Source organism: Thamnophis sirtalis, unplaced genomic scaffold (genome assembly GCF_051295495.1).
Source record: "Thamnophis sirtalis isolate CommonGarterSnake01/CBP01778 unplaced genomic scaffold, rThaSir2_p1.2 scaffold_4, whole genome shotgun sequence".
Lineage (NCBI taxonomy): Eukaryota > Metazoa > Chordata > Lepidosauria > Squamata > Natricidae > Thamnophis > Thamnophis sirtalis.
Genome location: NW_028261384.1, coordinates 14,587,614 through 14,608,310, shown reverse-complemented (window position 1 = coordinate 14,608,310; position 20,697 = coordinate 14,587,614). Strand labels below are relative to the sequence as shown.

Here is a 20,697-nt window from a genome sequence, read left to right as displayed (position 1 = left end):
GCACGAGGTTGACTCAGCCTTCCATCCTCCCACAGTCAGTAAAATGAGGATTGTTGGGGGCAATATGCTGACACTATAAACAACTTAGAGAGGGCTGTAAAGCATTGTGAAACGGTATATAAGTCTAAGTGGCACTGCTATTGCTATATTGCAGTCCACATTTGGGGGCCATTCCTAAAACACAAAAGAGTACTGCTGAATGAGTCTAATGGCCAATCTTATTTAAAATATTCTGCACCATAGTCATTTGTATTCCAGAAGGTTATAAACATAGACCAACAAACAGTCCTCCTCCATTGTTGCTTTTTAGCAGCTGCTATTCAAGATAGTTTGCTTGAGACTCCAGGGATGTGAAGTATCCCACAAAGACAAGAATACATTAGTCTGATCCTTCATGAACCTGTCAGATACCATGCTCTGCAATTTTGAACAGCCAAACTGCATCACCTAATCAATTAACCAGTGGAACCATTTGCCTCCAAAGGTTATGGGTGCTCCAACACTGGAGGTTTTTAAGAAAAGATTGGACAACCATTTGTCTGAAATGGTATAGAGTTTCCTGCTTGAGCAGGGGGTTGGAATAGAAGACCTCCAAGATCCCTTCCAAGTCTGTTATTTTACAGCAGCGATCCTAAATTGCTGTATTGAACTTCCATGTTTAGTGAGAGTATGTAAGTCTGAATACAGTAAAATGATTAATGGAAAGGATCATAACCACTGGATGGCCATTGTAATATTAGACAGGGCACATCTTATTAATAATAAGAAGAAGATTCTGTCTTAGATGTTTTGGAGTCTGTTCTAAATTACTCCAGAAACAATTTTGAGATAATATATGTATTTCTACCAAAACAGAATCTCTGATGAGAAATCGGTTCTGTTGTTAAATAAATCTAAAATTGTTTAACGTTTGCAAAGCTTGCCAGTTTCCTTTGATTTCATTCCTGATTTGTTTTAGTACAGAGTAGCCTTTAAACATAATAAGTTGATTGGTTGGTAAATAGGCAGATAATCTGCAGAAATGACCATATATGCTTGCATTTTCCCCCCAAACACACAAACCCAAATGAAAATATGCAAATCTGATAGACTAAAGTAAATGTTTCATAAAACCAATGACTGTTTAAATGGTGGGACTAAATTGTTTGTATATAAATATTACCTTTTATCTTCCATTTGAGTTTTATGTAGGATGAACACATTACTTTAATGACCTGCATTTTAGAGAGAAAGAGAGGGGCAGCCTCACGCAGAAATCCTTAGCAGCCAGATGGCTGCCTTGTCTTCCATGAGATTAAAAGATGTTTCTCATTCGCAGGCCCTTGCTTCTAAAGCAAATTAATATAGCCAACTAAATTGCCTGTGGTTTGCTCTTTTGTTTGTGTGTGTGAGAGAGACAGAGGGAGGGGGAGGGAGGAAGGGAGGGAGAGGGAGAGGGAGGAATAAAATTTAAAAGGAACTTCTGAAAGCAATTTTTGTCACAGGTTCCTTGAGCAGATTGCTCTCCAGGTACAGCATGCTGGTTTTAAACATTCAGTAATTAATGGAAAGTATTTCGTGTTAATTGACTGCTTCAGGAAAGGGAAGTATAATGGCTCCTTATTAATCATGGAAAGCGACGTACGGCACAGAGGCACCGCAATTATAGCACTAACGGTTGAGAAATGTTAATTAATGAAAAGAACAATGATGTAAGAAATTAGCTACATAATGCTTCCTGCTGGTACAGATTTGCACTTTAAATGCTTTTTTTTCCAGCACAGCAACCACTGGATGTTGCCTTAAATAGCAAAATCTCTCTAACCTTTTCTAAAATGTCTCCCATATTTCAGCTCATCATCATTAAACCCACTAAAGACAACGTTTGTGTGGCAGTTTTTCTTATGGCGTGTTCTTCAAGAACAGAATGGAGTGTTAGGAATATGGATAAACTCTCTAGGAGGGAAATTTGTATCGATAAACTGTCTACAAGGAGAATTGTTATGTTAATTGTAGGCAACCCCCATACTCTCTGACCAAATAGAGAAGCCTAGCCTTCATTTCAAAAAGCAGGTAGGTATTAGTGTTCACCCTTCTACAACTTAGAAAAGAAAGACATTGCACAAGGTAGGTGCCATTATTGAAGAAAAGTCCTTTGACATTCTGATCTCAATGAAGGAGGGCTTCCAGGATGAACTCCAGCTCAATAATTTTATAAACAGGAGGGATGAAAAGGATGTTCTCTGTGATACCATGGATCCCAGCATTTTAAGGTTTTGGAGGCCAACTAAATATTTATAGCAGTCCATAGGCGCAGAGAGACATGAAATAGTATATTTCACATATCTGACTCTTGCCTATCATGAAGTATCCCCCAAAAGTATTTTTTTTAACCAGGGTCATATTTTTCCTTCCATTGTAGTATGACTTCTAAAACTTACCAGCTTCAGCTCCCAAAACCTGGTGTCTTCCAGATATCCAGAATTATGGGAGTTAAAGTGCCAACACATCTGGATGGCATCAGATTGGGGAAACTTGATCCATCCCGGACATACCCCCTGCATCCACTCAGGATTTTTCTTCCTGCAAAATAAACCTATGCATTCACCTAATGAGCTTTGCCATCTCTTTGAATATTATTTTGTTACTCACAATGTAAATTTCCTGCCTTATAGAACATTTTTTTCACTGTTGAATTTCTTTTCCAGATGGAATGTCCTTGGGTTACAAGGCGCACTTCTTAGCTACTTCATCGAGCCAGTATATTTGCATAGCATTATTGTGGGAAGTCTCTCTCACACTGGTCACCTTTCACGGGTAATGAGCCATAGATTAGAAGATGTTGGTCAACTTCCAGCTTCATACCGGTGTAATCAGCTTCTCCTGAGTGGTAAGCTCATGTTGGCTTAGAAGCATAAATTGTCTGCCTTCCTATGGCTTGTATTACTGGACTCTAAAACAGCCCTTCCAAGCTGCATCACACATCTTAAAGTACTTTATCCTCCTTGTTGTTTTATGTCACTAATAATGATTCGGTCTATCCTTAAGGTTAAAATAGTTGAAGTTGAAACAGTTCCTCCTTCCTTCCTTCCTCTGCTCCTATTTCGGTCCATGATAACTTGTTTTTCCTAGGAAGAGTTCTTGATGATCAGCTCTAAGGTAAGATAGGTCAAGAAATAGAAACCATAAGGAATATAGGAATGGGACTTTCTGGTCACAGAATATAGAAACAGAAGTTTGAAGGCCATCCAGAATTTCCCTTTGCTCTCTCTTAAACCAAACAAAATCAAATGAAAATATTTTGAGTTTCTTTTTCATGTTTTTTTTTATTTCCTCAAACTAAGTTGTCATTACTTCTCCTTTAATCATTCCTGCATTCTTTTATCAAGATTAACTCCACATTTTCTACACTCTTCCCTAAAATAATCAGTATGGGATATGAAGGAGAACATTGCATTTATTTCTTCTTTTTCTTCTTTACTTCCTCTTTGACCACTTTGAATCTCAAGGGAAATTCAAAGTTCTGATTCTTGCTTTTCTGGTGCCCTCAACTACTATTTTATTTGGTGCTGTTGTACATTTGTTTGCTTGCTTTAAATTTAAATTTTTAAATTTTCCAGACATATGTATAAAACCTCCTACCTCCTGATGTAATCCAGGTCAAATGAGATATTTCTTCTTTGTTCAAAGCCCTCCTTCTATTACCTTTATCACCAGTAGTTCATTGACATTAGCCATCCATACTTTTCCCAACCAGACACAACACAAAATAGTTAAAATTACTGAGCACTCCAGTGAATTTTAACTTTGCTGCTGCAAACTGAAAAACAAGAGTTCCTGAGTCAGCATTGTTTAAATTCTTTGGTATTTGAAAGGGTACTGTTTATATTAATGGTTTCCCATGTGGTTCTATGTGGATATATGAATTAGACCTTTATAGCAGTTTGTTCTATGATTAATGCATACTAGGTTTTTTTTAATGGATTGCACCATTAACCATTGTTTAACACATCATTGGATGAATAGAAATGCTTTAAAGTTAGATATACTCTTTATCCAATAAAGCAATTTTCCATTATTCTTCAAGAGATTAGATGATAGATAGATAGATAGATAGATAGATAGATAGATAGATAGATAGATAGATAGATAGGTAGGTAGGTAGGTAGGTAGGTAGGTAGGTAGGTAGGTAGGTAGGTAGGTAGGTAGGTAGGTAAGCAGGCAGGCAGGCAGGCAGGCAGGCAGACAGACAGACAGACAGACAGACAGACAGACAGACTGACTGACTGACTTGTTCTTAGCCAAAGAACTTAAAGCATCAATTAAGTATTAAAGCCAAACTAGACCCTTGGATCATAAAATTTACTTAAGAACAGATTTAAACCTATTCACCATTCAGTTATGCCATTAAGCACATCATCTTAAAGGGCTAAGTGCAATATTGTATGAAATAGAAATTCATTGAAGAAGCAAGACCATGTCGAGCCACTGAAGACTGCAACATCCTGCATATGCCAGATGGAGAAGGGGTAGAGTTAAGGATGCTTTCATGTAGGATATTTAGTCAGTGTCAAAACTGGACTGCAGCTAAAAATGATGGATTCTGCCTAGAATTTTCCTCTTTCCCCTTATCCTTAGATTGCTATATGCATGTTTCCTTGCTCTTTATATTATTCTTGTAGGACTCATGAGCATATAATGCAATATTAGCCCCCATTTAGGAATAATATTCCATGTGCAGCCTTTTGGGGAGTTCTAAGCTGTCAGTGGAGGATTGTAGATCAGGTGGAACTGTTCAAATGAAAATTGTTGCCTGCAGACGATCATACTGTAAGCATTGAGATCATTTCTTTTCATCATTAGCCTCACAAAGAAAGAAAGGACGATGCTCATTTTAATTTACACAACTAAGACATCTTTGTCATTCAATAAACAATGGGGTTGGCAATCTAATCACCACTTCATAGCCCATGTGAAAGTCTTCATCCACTGTTTTGGGGTTTTTTTAGTATGTGGAGTGGCAAAAGAATGTGACTCAGAAACTGTAATAGAATGTGAGAATGATCTGGGAAAAGGAGGGAGGAGATGCTGACTTCAAATAAACCAGGCTCACAACTGACTAATGGGCAGAGAAAGAAACTTAGAAAGGTTTTTCTAAACTTATCAGCCAGTAAAAAGAGATGGTGAGAGATTTGTACTTTCAGAATTGTAGGATTCTGTTAATGTAGTCTTACAATGAAGTAGAATTCATTCATCTTGTAGAGTTTTCTGATCCACTTGGGATGCCAATAGAAACTTAAGAAAATAGGGCCTTCAGAAGAAGAAAAACAGAGCAGATGGATGCCAGGAACAGGGATGGGTGGAAGTAACATCTACTTTTGGCTACAGTCAGTCTATCACTGACATAATCCCTATAAACTTATTCTGAAGAAAATGTAAATTTATTTGGAAAAAGGTAATCACCCCAGTTCATGAAACTGGTCCATTGCTATGTTATGATCTAATAATAAGTCAAACCATTGGGCAATCCTCACCCAGTGTTATCTGCTTAGACTTTGTTGTTCTAGTACAGTTGTCGGCAATGTTAAGCACTCAAAGAGCCACAAAGGTCCTAACCGGAAGCCTCCCATTCAGTTATGGAACTGACCGAAAGTCTGGTTCCCCCACCATAGAGTCTCCTCCTAGCATGGCATCCTTTTTCCTTTACCTATCATAACCGAATGCCCTAACAATTGTGGAGCCGACCAGCGACAGGGAGTCGCTGCAGAGGGATGAAAGAGCCACATGCGGTTTCAGAGCCGTGGGTTGCTGAGCCCTGTTTTAGCATTTCAACAGAAGAGGTTTTTTTCTAGTGCTGCCCCCAGATTTGTTGAGTGTACTGATCTTTGGCATTCCCTGCATGGTAATGTTTGCACTAGTTGGGCAAGAGAGATTTAGGCCTTTAAATGTTTTGGATTTTTTTTAAAAAAGGTAAAGGATCTAAAGTAAGAGAACAAGAGTCTTGATCCATCAATTAGTACCCGGAAAGTAAGACCAGAAAATAACTCTCATGAGCTAGATATCCTTCCTTATTAATTAATAAGTCCTGGTTTGTGTTCTCTTTTGTCCTCTCTATTAGCAATATGTAATCTATTCTGATACAATACATTAAAGACTTATCCCAGTTCATTCCAAAAAGTTATCATTTTCAATTGCACTTTCAATTTGCAAAGAATCCATTGTATTTTCCAGCCCTCTGAGGAATACTTTTTTTTAATTGCTCACACTTCAGAAATGTAAGGCCAGGGATAGAGATGGGGACCTACCAACCAAGGACATACAATGGAGTTAAAAATGGATGAGATGCAAAGGTCTCCCAGATTTAAAACCAATTATTTTCTCCTCAGGAAGAGGATTAGAGGTTGTTACCACAGCTTAGAGTTAGTACTTTGCTACAGTGCTTTGCTATTTAATTTCTCCAAGTTCCCTAAATCTTCCTCCACATTCACGAAAAAAAAATATGAAATTTGGAAGACAAGGGATAAAAATGCTGCAATCTCTGCTCACCAAATATATTTATTAACAACCAGACTTTAACTTCTCTCAGCTTTCATTTCTTTTTATTTTCCAACAGAAACGTTGATCTCTTGATAGGAAGTATCTGGGGACCATTTGTGCTTAGCTTTTATCTTCTGAAATCCTTGGTAGTGCCTGCATACAAAAGCTATTAATTCGACCAAATGCTTTATTTTCTTCTGATCATTAGATTGCTGCATCTGTGTTTGTTCTGTTACCTATGGCTTTATCCTAGGCAGGCCTTATCTGGCACATATTGTTATTGGTTGGCACACTATCCACTAAGTTAGATCATAATTCTGACAGAGGCTGACACATTCATGTCAAGTCATACAGTGAGATCTATGTGCAACAGTTCTCAGATGGATGTATTTAAATAGCGCCATGGTGTAAGAACGACATTTACTTTATAGCGTATTCCCCCTAAAATACGAACCAATCAGTTATTATAGTGAAGAAATGGAGATTGCTATTAATATGACATAAATGTGATTACAAGTTCAGTGTGAAATAATAACTCAATTATATTTTCATTTTGATTCATCTGTACACAGTCACTTAGGATATTGCCACTTAGCTAAGGAAATGGGCTCCTTCTGGTATAGAAGCTCAGAAATACAGAGGATTTTTAATAAATCTTTAATAAGCGACCATTTCAAGGGTATTTTCCAGTTGCCTCTAACTGATACAAATGCATACAATGTCACAGTACCTGTAATTCATTTAATCCCCATATATCAAAGCTGCTTTATCTATTCAGCTATGCAGATATTTAATTTGGAGACTTGATTTAAAGGCATGTCAGTTCAATCTCCAGATTAAATTGCCTTTCTGAATCGACTTAGATACTTAATTTGTATCATCAAATTGGATGTTTTGAATTGATATGGATGATTTTGGGTGCTTCTATCCGTGCACAGAAACAACTTGAGCCAAATTGATTCTGAAATTCAAGTCTAATCTAACCGTTTCATTGATTCAGTCAGAAGAAATTGAATTGAACTGAATTTCCAGATTGATGTGCATTGACAATTGGATTAATTTTCCAGATCAAACTATTTGAACTGTCTTTGCATCATTTACAAAGACCTATGTAGTATCTGTGGTGTAGCAAAATAATGAGAAATTATATACTTTATCCTGCATTTTTTTCTTTTGCTATTTATTTCTTTGTTAATTTTATTAAACCAAGGTTAAAATTATTAACAATCTAATGCAGTGATGCCTCTGAAACAGATTTAAATGTTGTTGGATAAAAATTAAAAATTAAAAAACAAAGTTTTTTTTAAACTATTTTAAAATCATTTTTGAATAAAATGTTTAACAGCTTTATTTGGGCTGTGAGAATAAAATAATAAAAAGTGAAAATATAAGAAATCTCATAAAATCTTTGGCAACCAAAATAGCTTTGTCTGTTACTTTTCATAGTGAAAAAAAAACTGATTGCCCGTTTGTGTGTCATGTTGGTTGATCCCATTACATATATATATTATTCTGTTACAAAATTTGGAATCTGCTCATCCCATGGACCAATACGTGCTATCTTTATTTTTGATGTGCCCTAATTTAGAATTTTCTCCATATGAAACACTCATAGAAAACAGAGATTGTCAACGAGACAGTGATTTTATATGTACAAAGGCTGTCAAAATGTATACATGAAAACAAGAATCTTAATTACATTTTGGCAACATTAATTGAACACTTCTTAAAAGCATATATTGATCCAAGAGATTCCAGCTAAGATAGATAAGAATATATTGATGTATTTATAGGTATGGAAATACAGCTTACTTCCCAATAAAATGGAAGTTTCTTATATTTCAAACCTACTGCTTTTAATGCTTGGTGTTTTCTGCTTCTACTTTGACAGGAGTGAGTAACGCTGAAAGGAGAAAGGCTGGGAAATCTCCTGGTTTCAGTGTGAATTGGATAGCAGGCACAGCAGACTTAGAGCTTATTAATGCCACAACAGGGAAAAAAAACTGTGGGAGTTGTTCACGACTCTGCAAGCACATGTTTTACACTCAGTGGGCAAAGCTTTATGGAAAGGTAAGTGTGAGTTGCACTGGTGAAAAAACTAGATCGTTTGGGTGGTAGAGGATATCTTTGCTGCTGCTTCTCACAATCATCAACTGCAAATCTTTATCCTAGGACAGATATTGCCAACTTTAAACAATCAAAGAGCCACAAAGGTCCTAACCAGAAGCCCCTCATTTAATTCTGTAACTGAAGTCTGGTTCTCCCACCATAGAGTCTCCTCCTAGAGCAGCATCTTTTTTCCTCTACCTCTTCTAACTGAAAGCCCTATCAATTGTGGAGCCGCCTGGTGACAGGGAGCTTCAGCGGAGGGATGAAAGAGCCATATGCGGCTCCAGAGCCGCAGGTTGCTGACCCCTGTCCTAGGAGAATCAGTATTTTAGCATTGACATTTCTTGTCCAAATGTCATGGACCACAAGTGTAAGAGTCAAGTCTGTGGAGATTCTTAGTCATCTAGGTCATGGTTGTCCCAAAGGTGCTTTTTTCAAGAGGCAACTGGACTTTCTGGTTTTTCTTTGAAGATGTTTCAGTTCTCATCCAAGAAGCTTCTTCAGCTCTGACTGGATGGTGGGGAATGGAAAATTTTATACTCCTTGCAGACAGCTGGTCATTTGCATTCTTTTTAGTGAGTCTTTAAGGCCAGTTGAAGGTTTATCTGTGTTGTCATGACCTTGAGGATGCAGATATATGTCCAGGTGGCCTCAATGACTCACTAAAAGAATGCAAATGACCAGCTGTCTGCAAGGAGTATAAATCCTTCCATTTCTGCTCCAGAGGAAAGCCCTATACCTAGTCAGACAAAAGGCTAAGCAATCTCGTCTTAAAAACCTCCAGTTATGGAGCACCCACAACTTCTGGAGGTAAGTTGTCCCACTGATTAATTGTTCTAACTGTGCATCAAAGAAATCAGGCTTCTAATATAGGCAGCCTATTCATAGCTGTTTTTCCAAATATGGATAGAGATACTGTATGTTCTCTTAAAAAATTGTTAGCAGGACATTTATTTCCATTGTTAGAATGGAAGCATAGGATAAGCCTTTCTCTAATGCTTTTAAAAGCATCTAAGTCAGTAGTTTCTCTCCTATTGTATATTGCAAGGTTGTGGTGTATTAATTATAAAGGCCATGCTCTTTTTTTTTTGTCCCCTCCTGCTCAAAATATCTTTGTACCTCTAGATATATAGGGAGCGATTGTGTGGTTTTGATAGCATTTCTTTTCCACCTTGGCTGCATCAACTTTAGAGAAAGAAAAAATAGCAAATAATACTTTTCCTAGGTTTTCAACAGTGGTGGGATTCAGCCAGTTGGAGCTGGTTCAGGCAAATTGTTAAATAAAGTTGTTAAATTGCTGGCTGGCCCCACCCCTTCCTGCTCATGCAGCCCATTTTAGCTTCCAGGGAGGCCAGGGAGGCCTACTAGGCCCAAAATGGGGTGTGGTGGGTGCCCCCTCCCACAGCCCATTTTTCTCCCAAGGGGGTGTAGGAGGCTGAGTGCTGCCTGTCACACCCTTGGCCACACCCACCATGGCTGCCACCACCCCAACCAGTCATTAGAGCAGAGAACCAGTTGTTAAATTATTTGAATCCCATCACTGGTTATCAATTCTTAGATAGGCCTGGTTGGACTTGAATAGTCCATTCACTAGTATTCGGCAGATCATGTGCATGTGGGTAGAACCAAGACCATTACGAAGAATGAAAAAACAGATTCTTGAACAAATAGATAAAGTTTATTTTAAAAAATTCACATGGTGCAAAATAACAACTGTATCTCTGACGGGTCTAGCCCCATAGTTGGGGAAAGGATGAAAGAAAGGAAATCTTCTTTTTCCTATAAGAAGGAGGCTTGACAAATCCAGCTTCCCATCAGAAGAAAACAGGGGAGAAATAAAGAAATGAATAAAAAAAGAAGACTCCTGCTTATGTCTCTACTTTTGACAAGATGCCCCATGTCCTATGTACACACCCCTGTGTTTCAGGAAGTGTGAAGAAGTCATGAAAGGAACATCCTCAGGACTGAATATTTGCTCTCCTACTGGATTCTCCAGACTCCATAATTTCCCCCACATTTTAAATTCTCACTCTTAGTTTATATTTGTATGTATTAGTTTGTCAAGCATGTACAAGATAGCAGGTATAAATATAAACATGGTCATGAATGAAAGAAATGAATAAAAATAAATGGGGACAGGGATAGTAGGGCACGCTGGTGCGCTTATGCATGCTCCTTTTATGGACCTCTTAACAATGGGGTGAGGTCCACAGTAGACAGTTTAAGGTTGAAGTTGTAAGGGTTAGAAAATGTAACAACGGAGTCATGTAGAGCATTCCAGACATTGACCACTCTGTTGCTGAAGTCGTATTTTTTGCAATCAAGTTTGGAACGGTTCACCTTGAGTTTGTATTGATTGTTTGCCCATGTATTATTGAGGTTGAAGCTGAAGACGTCATTGACAGGTAAGATGTTGTAGCAGACAATTTTGTGTACTGTGCTTAGATCTTACCACAGAGGGACACAGTTCCAGATTGTCCAAGCCCAAAATTTCAAGCCTGGTGGCATGGGGAATTCTATTGTGAGTAGAGGAGTGGAGTACTCTTCTCATGAAGTACCTCTGGACACCCACACCCCCATCGCTTGGTCATATTGCATCCAGAAATAAGATCATTAATTTAATTGTGCAAAACAATAAGTTAATAAAACAAAAACAAACTTTTTTTCCAACCTCAGATGCACAGGGGGCAGAAGTCCTAAAGATTCCTTTTTCCAAGAGGTAATTTGACTGTTTTGGTTTTTTTTTTTCTTCAAAAACGTTTTGCTTCTCATGCAAGAACTGAAGAGCTTCTAAAAGATGAGAAGCTAAATATTTCCAAGGAAAAAAAAATCTGGTTGCCTTTTAGAAAAGCACCTTTGGGACAACCATGATCTGGATGATTGAGAATCTCTACTGGCACAGCGGCTAGAAGTGATCATTGTGTTACAAAGGTGTGTTTTAAACATTAAAAGCTGCTTTTGGCAAGAACTTCGATTGCAGGTTATTTCATAAAGTACTTCTGCTCAGCCATGCCGCCTCTCCACTCTGTGCATTTAGTACATCCTTGATGTTTGATTACTGCTCTCTCTTATAGCATTTGTTATCAGTATAATAGGAAAAGAGGGGGGGGGGGTTACTTGCGCTTTCACTTGATGATCACCTTTTCTCTGTCACAAACATTTGCTTATTTAAATCCTTTTTTCCAAATGTCAACATGCATTTTCCTTTTTCAAAGTTGACATGGAGACTTGAGCATTTGTATATTTACAACGCTGGTTCTTAATTTAATACCCCAGGAGAACAGAAATAATAGATACATATAAAAATCAAAACAAAAATGAAAGTATCAGCAGTGGGGGGGGGGTGTTCATTCAAAAATGTCAACATGCTCTTTGCCAGATTAAAGTCCCACCCTATTTTTAAAAAGAGAGGGAAAGAAAGGCAACACTTGCGTTGGTGCCATCTTGACTTTTTTGATACTTTTGGTCCTGCCTGTGAAAAGCAGAATCAAATCAGAACACCAAAAATTCTTTACCAAGTTGACCTGGATCCTTGCTGCCACCATAGATTGGCTTCCTACATGAGTTCAGTTGGATCGAATAATTAAATTGCAGCTTTTGAAATTCAGTATGAAAATAATCTTATCCCAAGCTATGGAAAGCAAGGGTAGGAAAGATGTCAATCATTGCGTATTAATAGATGAGGAAGGAAGCCAAGATACCTATGCTTATTTTTTCAGAATGTGCCATATACAAGGTTCTCACAAATAAAAACAGGCTTATCCAATAGCAGCATCCAATAGGATAGCCAAGAAGTATTTCTTTGTAGGAAAAGGAGAAATTGAGAGGGATATGTACATGGCACTGATGGTGGGAAGAAGCTAGAAGAATATTTCAAGTAGAGAATATCCACACATAAAGCAATTTACTCTGTAGATGAACATAGTTAGATGGATGTAGAGCCAGGTAAGAGGGATGAAAACATCAAGATGGTGTCCAAAACCAAATAATCAAAGTTTTACCAAAAAAAAAAGATATTGACATTTTAGAAAGAGTCCAGAGAAGAACAAAGATGATTAGGGGACCAAAGGCTAAAACAATATGAAGAACGGTTGCAGGAATTGTGTGTGTCTAGTTTAATGAAAAGAAGAACTAGGGTTGACATGATAGCAGTATTTCAATATCTCTGGGATTGCCAAAAGAAGAGGGAATCAACCTATTTTTCCAAAGTACCAGAAAGCAAAACAAGAAGCTATGCATGGAAACTAATCAAAGAGAGAACTAAGGAGAAATTTCCGAAGAGTTTGAACAATTAATCATTAGAACAACTTGCCTCCAGAAGTTGTGGATGTTCCAACACTGGAGGTTTTAAAGAAGAGATTGGAAAACCATTTGTCTGAAATGGTATAGAGCTACCTGTCTGAGAAGGGAGTTGGACTAGGACCTCCAAGGTCCTTTACACGGTCTGTTATTCTATTCTATGTTACCTTTTTTTTACATTTCTACCACCCTTAAGAAGTAAGTCTTCCACAGTATGGTCTTTACTTCTGAACTTCTTTACTTTGAAATTTTATTTCTGCCTAATAGTCTACAAAACAGTTCAAATTCTTCTTTAGCTGAATATTGGGAGCCCGAGTAACACCAGAAGTTTCACAAAATAAGAAAAAAGGAGATTGGAAAAGGGAATTCTATTCCTCCCCTTCTCACCTAGAAATTTAGAGAGATGGTTGGCTTTTAAATAAAGCATCAACAAATTTCAGATGAAATGAAGTTTCATTTCTATGAATATGAATTTGGAAATTCTATGATTTTTTTTTTAAAGAGCAATGGCTTTGTTGGTTATTAGGAACATATTGGATTATTCATGCCACTGAACATGGCAGCCATTCTGATTTTGTTTCTCTTTCCCAAATGACAAATGAACATGGCCTTCAAAAATACTCTGGTTCCTTCCAAATGAGCAAAATGGAGTCATTTAGAGGAATGGAGAGTCCATTTGGAAAGAACTAATGCATTCCAATGGCCATTCTTTGTCATGGGCTTTACAATGCTTCCAAAAAAAAATCTGTCCAAAAGAGGAATGTGAATTAACTGGTAGAATTTACACACATAGCGCTCTGAGCATTCTTCCAAATGGTGTACAATATTGGTTGGTTGAGCTCTCCAAAATCCCCTTTTGTGTGAAGATGGTAGTCTGGCATTGTCTGTGCAGTGAGACGCAGATCTTCTCAAATGTTTTTTTTTCCCCTGAATACTATTACGTGTAAAGCTCACAATTTCTTTGTAGAAATTAAGAGAGGCAGCTGAAATGGTGATACAAAGCTACAGAAGAGGATGATGCTTCAGCTCTTTGTTCGTTGGCATCTGAATTTCCCCCTCCCTTCTCTTTCCCTCTGCAGCTGAGCACACCGATATCAAGCCATGGAGAAGTGCCATCAGTGTACAGCGAGGCCAAGTTGGTGGCACATGTCTATCAGTCTGCCAAACAGCAGCTGTTCAGAGCATTTCAAAAGGCAGGCTTGGGCACTTGGGTGAAAAAACCCCCAGAGCAAGATCAATTTCTACTCATGGTGTGAATCATCTTGGCATCTTGGTAACATGACCACATTGAAAAGAACTGGAGGGAAGAGAAAAACTCTACGGGAGCTGGAGAGACGTCATGTGAGACCCCGTTCAACCCAAGTCAGAACCTTGTATCTAAATGTGTTAGATATGAGATACATTCTGGTTAATGCACTGAACCTTTAGGAAACTGCTTTTACATACCCATCCCTTCTCAAGGATGTACAAGCCCAGGTTACAAAAACGACCTTCACTGTTTGTTCCTTGTTTGTAGCACATTGCTGTAATTATCTAAGCAGCACCTGTATTTCAGGCAACAGCAGGTTGCAAGTTGCGTCTGGCTGAAAAACAAACAAAACCATCAGCCCTCTGGTGTTCCTCTTCACCGTTAGTGCAATAATTATCATAGGAGGACGAGGGGGTTTTCTAGGTTGCAAACACAGGCAGGAATTAGCATACACTGAAATATGGAAAGTTATGTGTCTGTGTCTCGCCGTATGGGTGTGAGAGCAAGGAAAGAGGTGAGATTTCAGACCAGAAGCCTACACAGTGGCACCCTGGAGTTTTATAAAATCTACTGCTCAGTACATCAAAATCAGGGGAATAGAAAAGCAAGATATTTGCCCAAACCTTAGATTAAAAGTTTCTGCATGTTCACTGCAGGGAGCATTATGTTTCAGAAAGAAGCAAGGAAAAGCTTGCATGTCTTTACCGTGCATTTAAAAAAATAATGGTTCCAAGATTGATAGATGGCAGATCATGGCTATCCTGTTCTTGACATATGAAGAGTCTATTATGGCACTGGTTGCACTCAATAAATATGCAGCACGTGATAATCATCAGCTGCCATTTTGATGGTCTCTAGTTAGGCATACTGAACATACCCTGCTTCCCTGAAAATAAGACCTCCCCGGATAATAAGCCCAATAAGGCTTTTGAGCTCATGCACTAAAATAAGCCCTCCCCAAAAATAAGCCCTCCCCAACACAACAGCAGCCATGAGGTGCCAGGCTCGCCGCCTCCCACACTTCAAAAATAATAAGATCTCCCCGAAAATAAGGCCAAGTGCTTATTTCAGGGGGTCAAAAGAAAATAACACTGTCTTATTTTCGGGGAAACACAATAGCTACAGAGCAGCCTGCCTACCACTGTCAAATGGGCCCATCCTTCTCTTCTGGTTTCCAACTCACGGAGGCCAATTATAGTTCTGAGAAGAAGATAGTGTTGGTTTCTATAAATCAGAGATCTCCAAACTTGGCAACATTAAGACTTGTGGATAGAATTAAGACTTGTGCTGGCTGGGGAATTCTGAGAATTGAAGTCCACAAATCTTAAAGATTCCAAGCTTGGAGACCCTTGCTATAAATTAAAAATATTGTAGAACATACAATAACAAGAAGAAATTGCAAAATAGTTGAGGGGGTAAAGATGGGTGGCTCCAGCTAGAATATGGCAAGAAAGGGGGGACAGGCAATGATCTGAAGACTGAGAGGAACGTGAGGAGTTACCAAAAGAATTGGTAAAAGACAGAGCAGGGTTACAGAGGGCTGGGAGAAAAGAGAAGAGTACAAGGTGTTTGGTAGTGGTGCAATTCTGAGACAAGGGCATCACATCCTGCACCAGATGGACATTGTGCTGCATGCTTCTCAGAAACCCCTCCCTTTTTTTTGCACTCTGGTTAAAAGAGACACAGACGGGCCGCCTTGTTGCAAGAAATGACTACACACTTTAAGTTGGTTGAAAGCACATTACAGCAGACCTCCCAGATGCACATACCATATTAAAGTCAAGCTGCATTACATTTCATTTATCTGCTTGCAGCTCATATGCAGAATAAAAAAAGACATTAATTAGGACTCTCAAACTCAGTGTAGCTGTAAGCAACACCACCCCTTTTGTCTTTGCACAATCCTTAGCATTTGGATCTTCTAAGATCCTTACTACAATCTGGCCTAGGACCAGCCAGCTCAAAAATCTGAAATTGGAAAAGAATGTCAGTATCGCACAAATGCCAATGGAAAGCAATTCAGTTGTATGTTTAAAATATTCTAATGTCAACATAGTGTGAATTGGAACATTTTTCTGAAGGAGGAATTGGCATATATTGATACTAGAAGAGTTCCAAATAGAATGCTAATTCTAGTCTTACACGGTTTGCTCATATTCTTTTGTCTATCAAGCATGGTATAAAAGTTCTCTAATTTATATGGACCAAAGATGCAGGGTGAGTCTCCTCTGTCATGTTTGTCCACAAATCTGTTGGCCTTGATTCTAAATGAGAGATAATTTGAGGCCCATCTAGACATTACAGATTCTTTAGAAGCACAATTCCTAACCTTGATAAGATCACTCTACTTCATAGCTTTGATCAGTTTTCTAATATCTAGTAGACCTGAAAGCAGCTTCAACCAGCACAATATCCTATGAACAAGGTTTCCTCAATTTTTTAGGTAGTACAGTTGTGCCAACCAAAGGCTTAACATTTCATTCACCATCCAAATTTCTCCTTGAGTGATTGAGGTCCGAATTCTGGCATTATTTTTAAATATGCTAAACAGTCCTCCGTTGCTTCCCTCGATCAAGGTACATGTTTAGAGTATTGTTGCAAAATGGAAGAAAAAAAGCTAATTCACTTTTCCAATTGGATGTTCTTCAAATGTGTTGGACTGCAAATGTCAGCTTCATTTAACCCTGTGTAGTCCAGCATCATCAGGTTGGACTGGTGATATCTTAAGTGATTGGTATGATATTCACCTGATGTAGATGTTATTTAGAATGCCCAAGAAGTTATAGGAAATCTAAGCACCTCCAGAATTAGTCTCTACCCAAATGGTAATTCTCTTTTTTGTTGTTGTTGTTGTTCCACACGACAGGATGTGCGGGTGTAGCGTTATTGTTTCTAACTTTTAGTTTTCATGAATTGTGTATATATGAACGTGCTGTTCCTGATCTGTCTTGGTGTATCTTCTTTAGAGCTATCCAACTGACTTATGTCTCATACACAAGAGTAGAGTTCATTCTCGCACTTGTTGCATGAGAGTTCTCCCCTAGAACTCCCTTGATGCTACCCGTTTTCTGCAGATAAAGTTAGATGCTCTGTATATAAGGTCTTGAGAGCCATACTGAGTAAATACATTTGTTTATTAATGTCACAGGATAGGACTAGCTGCTGTATTTTAATGATTTTTTTAGGTGATAAATTACAAGATGTAGCTATAATGTCTGTACAAATAAAATTATTGTGATAAACTAGAAATTTTAATTAGATTTACAAAAGGAACACTCCCCTTGCAGAAATGTCTTGAACAAATAATACATTCCATGTTAATTACCAAAAAAAAACCCATCCCTGTTTAGAGTAGAGATAGCAGAAAATACAAATTCAACAAGTTTGGAATAGAAAAGGCTTTGTGATGATAACAAATGCTTAATTTTGAAACTGAGATTTTCCACTAGACCTTGAGCGAGATTTTCCATGGACATCTCCATGGTAGCTCACCATACTTTTTGCTTCCATCCAACTTGATAAAGAAGACATACTTTCAAGTTTCCTAAAAGTACAAATACTCTCATCAAGCAAAAGGAAGCACTAGTTCCAGAATTACATTTAGTTCCAAGAAAGCCTTTGAATTCCCTAAGATTCTTGTACATAGTCTCAGAATATTAAAAATGTCAACACTCTGGGTGGACATGTGCCCCAAAATTGGGGTGTGTGGGGGAACATCCTGTGAAAAGCAATGGCAGAAAACATCCTGACAATTTGCTTTTATAAGAAAGAGGGTGTTTAATGATTGACTATCTTCCTAATGGCTATGTTGTGAGAGTGCCCACAGAGACGCTTTCTCAAATTTCCAAAAATACTCATAAATCCCAAAGAATTGGAGAAAGGAGAGACTAGTTTTAGGAAGAACCCAGTGAAAGTTAAGTTCCTCTAAATTTTGCTGAAACAAATGGAATTTCATATTTGTTGTCCTCTACTCATCCATGTGCAACTTCATCCATCTTTGTTTGGAAGTAAACTCTACTGGCTTGAGTGCTCCTTATTCAAATGGGAGATAAGATTGCATGAAATCTCTTCATGAAGAGTCTGTTTTCAAAAACTCCCAGGTTCAGAACGCATTTGGATGCTTGGAGCTATTTTCCCTTCCAGCTCTATTCTGATTGATTGATTGGTTGGTTGGTTGATTGATTGATTGTCTATTGCCCCCACCTCAATTTTCCCTGCTATAAAAATAATCATTTTTGTTAACTTATTAACTTTTCAAATACAGGATACTTTTGAGCAATCTCATACACTCGTATGAGGTTCAAACCATCACATTATCCTTTTTTTCCCCCATGAGACTCAAGCACATAAAAAGCTCCCATTATGTGTGGGGTGCTTGCTTAGAAATACTGCTCTCTCACTAAAAACTCTGCTTGGGAGACTGAGTTTGTCACAATAGCTCAGTGGAACTACCTCATGGGTTGTTGTAAGAATAACATGAGAACGGATACATGAATCCTAATGAGAAGGTAAATTTGGAGGAAAGTTAGATAAAATGTATTAATAATATCCCTGCAACTTGGTTTTCTGTTTCAGTATATGGGCCAAAGCTGCTAATAGATCACATTAAAGTGCCATTTTACTAACAGGGTGGTTTTTCCGAAGTTATCTTTATAGTTGAAAAAATATGTAATGCTTTCTTAGAATTTCCATATCAGTACAGCATTCCTCTTCCATATATGAAACAAACTTGAGGAGTTTCACAGAAACCCAATCATACATGGCATTTCTTGCCACCCCACTGCATATGTCTCTGCCCCTTCCATTCTTGCAAGCTGGCTATAACCCCAGATCTCATTCATGCAAGAGAATTTCTTGCTAACTTCCATAGGAAGTTTCGTGAACTGCCTTACATGAGGCCTGAGGACCAATAAGGCTGTTCATTTTGTACTCTGAAATCTTGGTTCAGCACAAACTCCATGCTTGCTACTTAATTACCCAGATTCCCATAAAACATTTGAACTGTTTTCTTAAACTCCTAATCATTGTTGTCAGAGTAATGATGATGGTTCTTTGGGGAACCTTTAATACTACCTACTATTTAGCAAATATGTTGCCTATTGAAGAGCTCTGAATCATCATCATCATCATCATTATTATTACTATTACTATTACTATTATTATTATTGTATGGTTAATCTTGGTGAGATTCACAGCCTTTGGGGCTGGTTGGTAGCTCAACAGCTCGAGTCCTAACCAAGGACCTAGGAACTGTTAAGGTAACATCGAAGGATATAAGCTGTTCCAAGTAGGGTGTTTTTTTGTAGAATCAGAATGTTCAAGTCTGATAAATTTAAAATTTCCAAATAGCGAGGTAGCCCTTTGGGTATTGCTCCAAGGGCTCCAATTACAATCGGGACAACACACAATTTCTTTTTCCACAGTCGCTTAACTTCAATTTGCAAGTCCTGGTACTTTGTGATTTTTTTCTTGCTGTTTATCTTCAATTCGTGCATTTCCAGGTATTGCAATGTCAATGAACCATACTTTTTTCTTTTCAACTATTGTTATGTCAGGTGTGTTGTGGGCCAAGTGCCTGTCAGTCTGGATTCTGAAGTCCCACAAGATCTTGACTTTCTCATTCTCTAAAACCTTCTCAACCTGACGGTCCCAGTGGTTTTTGCTGTACTCAAATCCACACTTTTGGCACAATTTCCAGTGAATGATCTTAGCAACGCGGTCATGGCGTTGTAGGTAGTCAGTTTGTGAAATTTTGCTGCACCCACTGATATTATTATGATTATTATTATTATGTTTTTACCTTACTCTTTGCTTATACAAGCACTTTTGTTGTTTTAGGAGTGACCAGTTCACCCAATCCACCAGTTAAAGACAATATAGACTCAACAAAGAAAACAAGAATTATGGCAGAGGTTTCTTGCACTGTTAAGTTGACCATGGAGAGTATTGGATAATTCCATGGAAAACCCTGAAAATGTTGGTTTTCTCCTCTCAGAATTTGAGTTCAAAGTGCAAAGCTCATGCAATAGCCCAACATTTTGTAATGACGCTTCTTCCCAATTGTACATCCACATTTCGAACACAGGAGAGAATGGCGCTGCACTAGGAATTCAAAGAGAAGACAGTGTATATAGTGAGCATGGATGAATGGCAATATGGTACGAATGGATGTACATTTGTAAGATTTGTACAAACAAAAAGAACAATTTCCAAGTGTGAATTTGCTGCTAAATTCTGTAAATTGCACTTCAGTGATACCTGATAAGTGAATGTTTCTGTTATAAGTGAATAAAATGCCTAGAAAAAAGATCTGTTTGTTTCCTGGTTTTGCTTTCCTCTCTTTGCAAAAGCTTTTTTTTAAAAAAATATCAAAATTGCATATAAATGTCTCTTTGAAATAGAAAGTTTCCACAGATTGGATAGGTTTCTCTGAATTTCACCAGAGGGGGAATCTTAGGAATGATAATAGGACTGCTGTGAAAAAGCTATGAAAAAGATGTCCTAGCTGTGGGAGCAGACAAGTG

General features: G+C 38.0%; 1 protein-coding gene across 2 annotated transcripts in view; it reads left to right on the top strand.

The window, feature by feature from the left end:
- Positions 1 to 20,440, top strand: part of ADARB2 (adenosine deaminase RNA specific B2 (inactive)) — a 511,321-nt gene extending 490,881 nt beyond the window's left edge. Inside the window, exons 9-12 of one of the 2 annotated variants that reach the window (XR_015696318.1) lie at positions 2,688 to 2,869; positions 8,408 to 8,586; positions 14,004 to 14,265; positions 20,012 to 20,440. Coding sequence is in view for 1 of the 2 variants with exons in the window: in XM_014052563.2 (XP_013908038.2) it covers positions 2,688 to 2,869; positions 8,408 to 8,586; positions 14,004 to 14,180 (538 nt within the window). In the remaining variant the exon portion in view is untranslated. Of the gene's footprint in view, positions 1 to 2,687; positions 2,870 to 8,407; positions 8,587 to 14,003; positions 17,416 to 20,011 lie in introns of those variants that run through there. The other variant, XM_014052563.2, reaches the window with a different exon arrangement.
- The last annotated feature ends 257 nt before the right edge of the window (positions 20,441 to 20,697 follow it).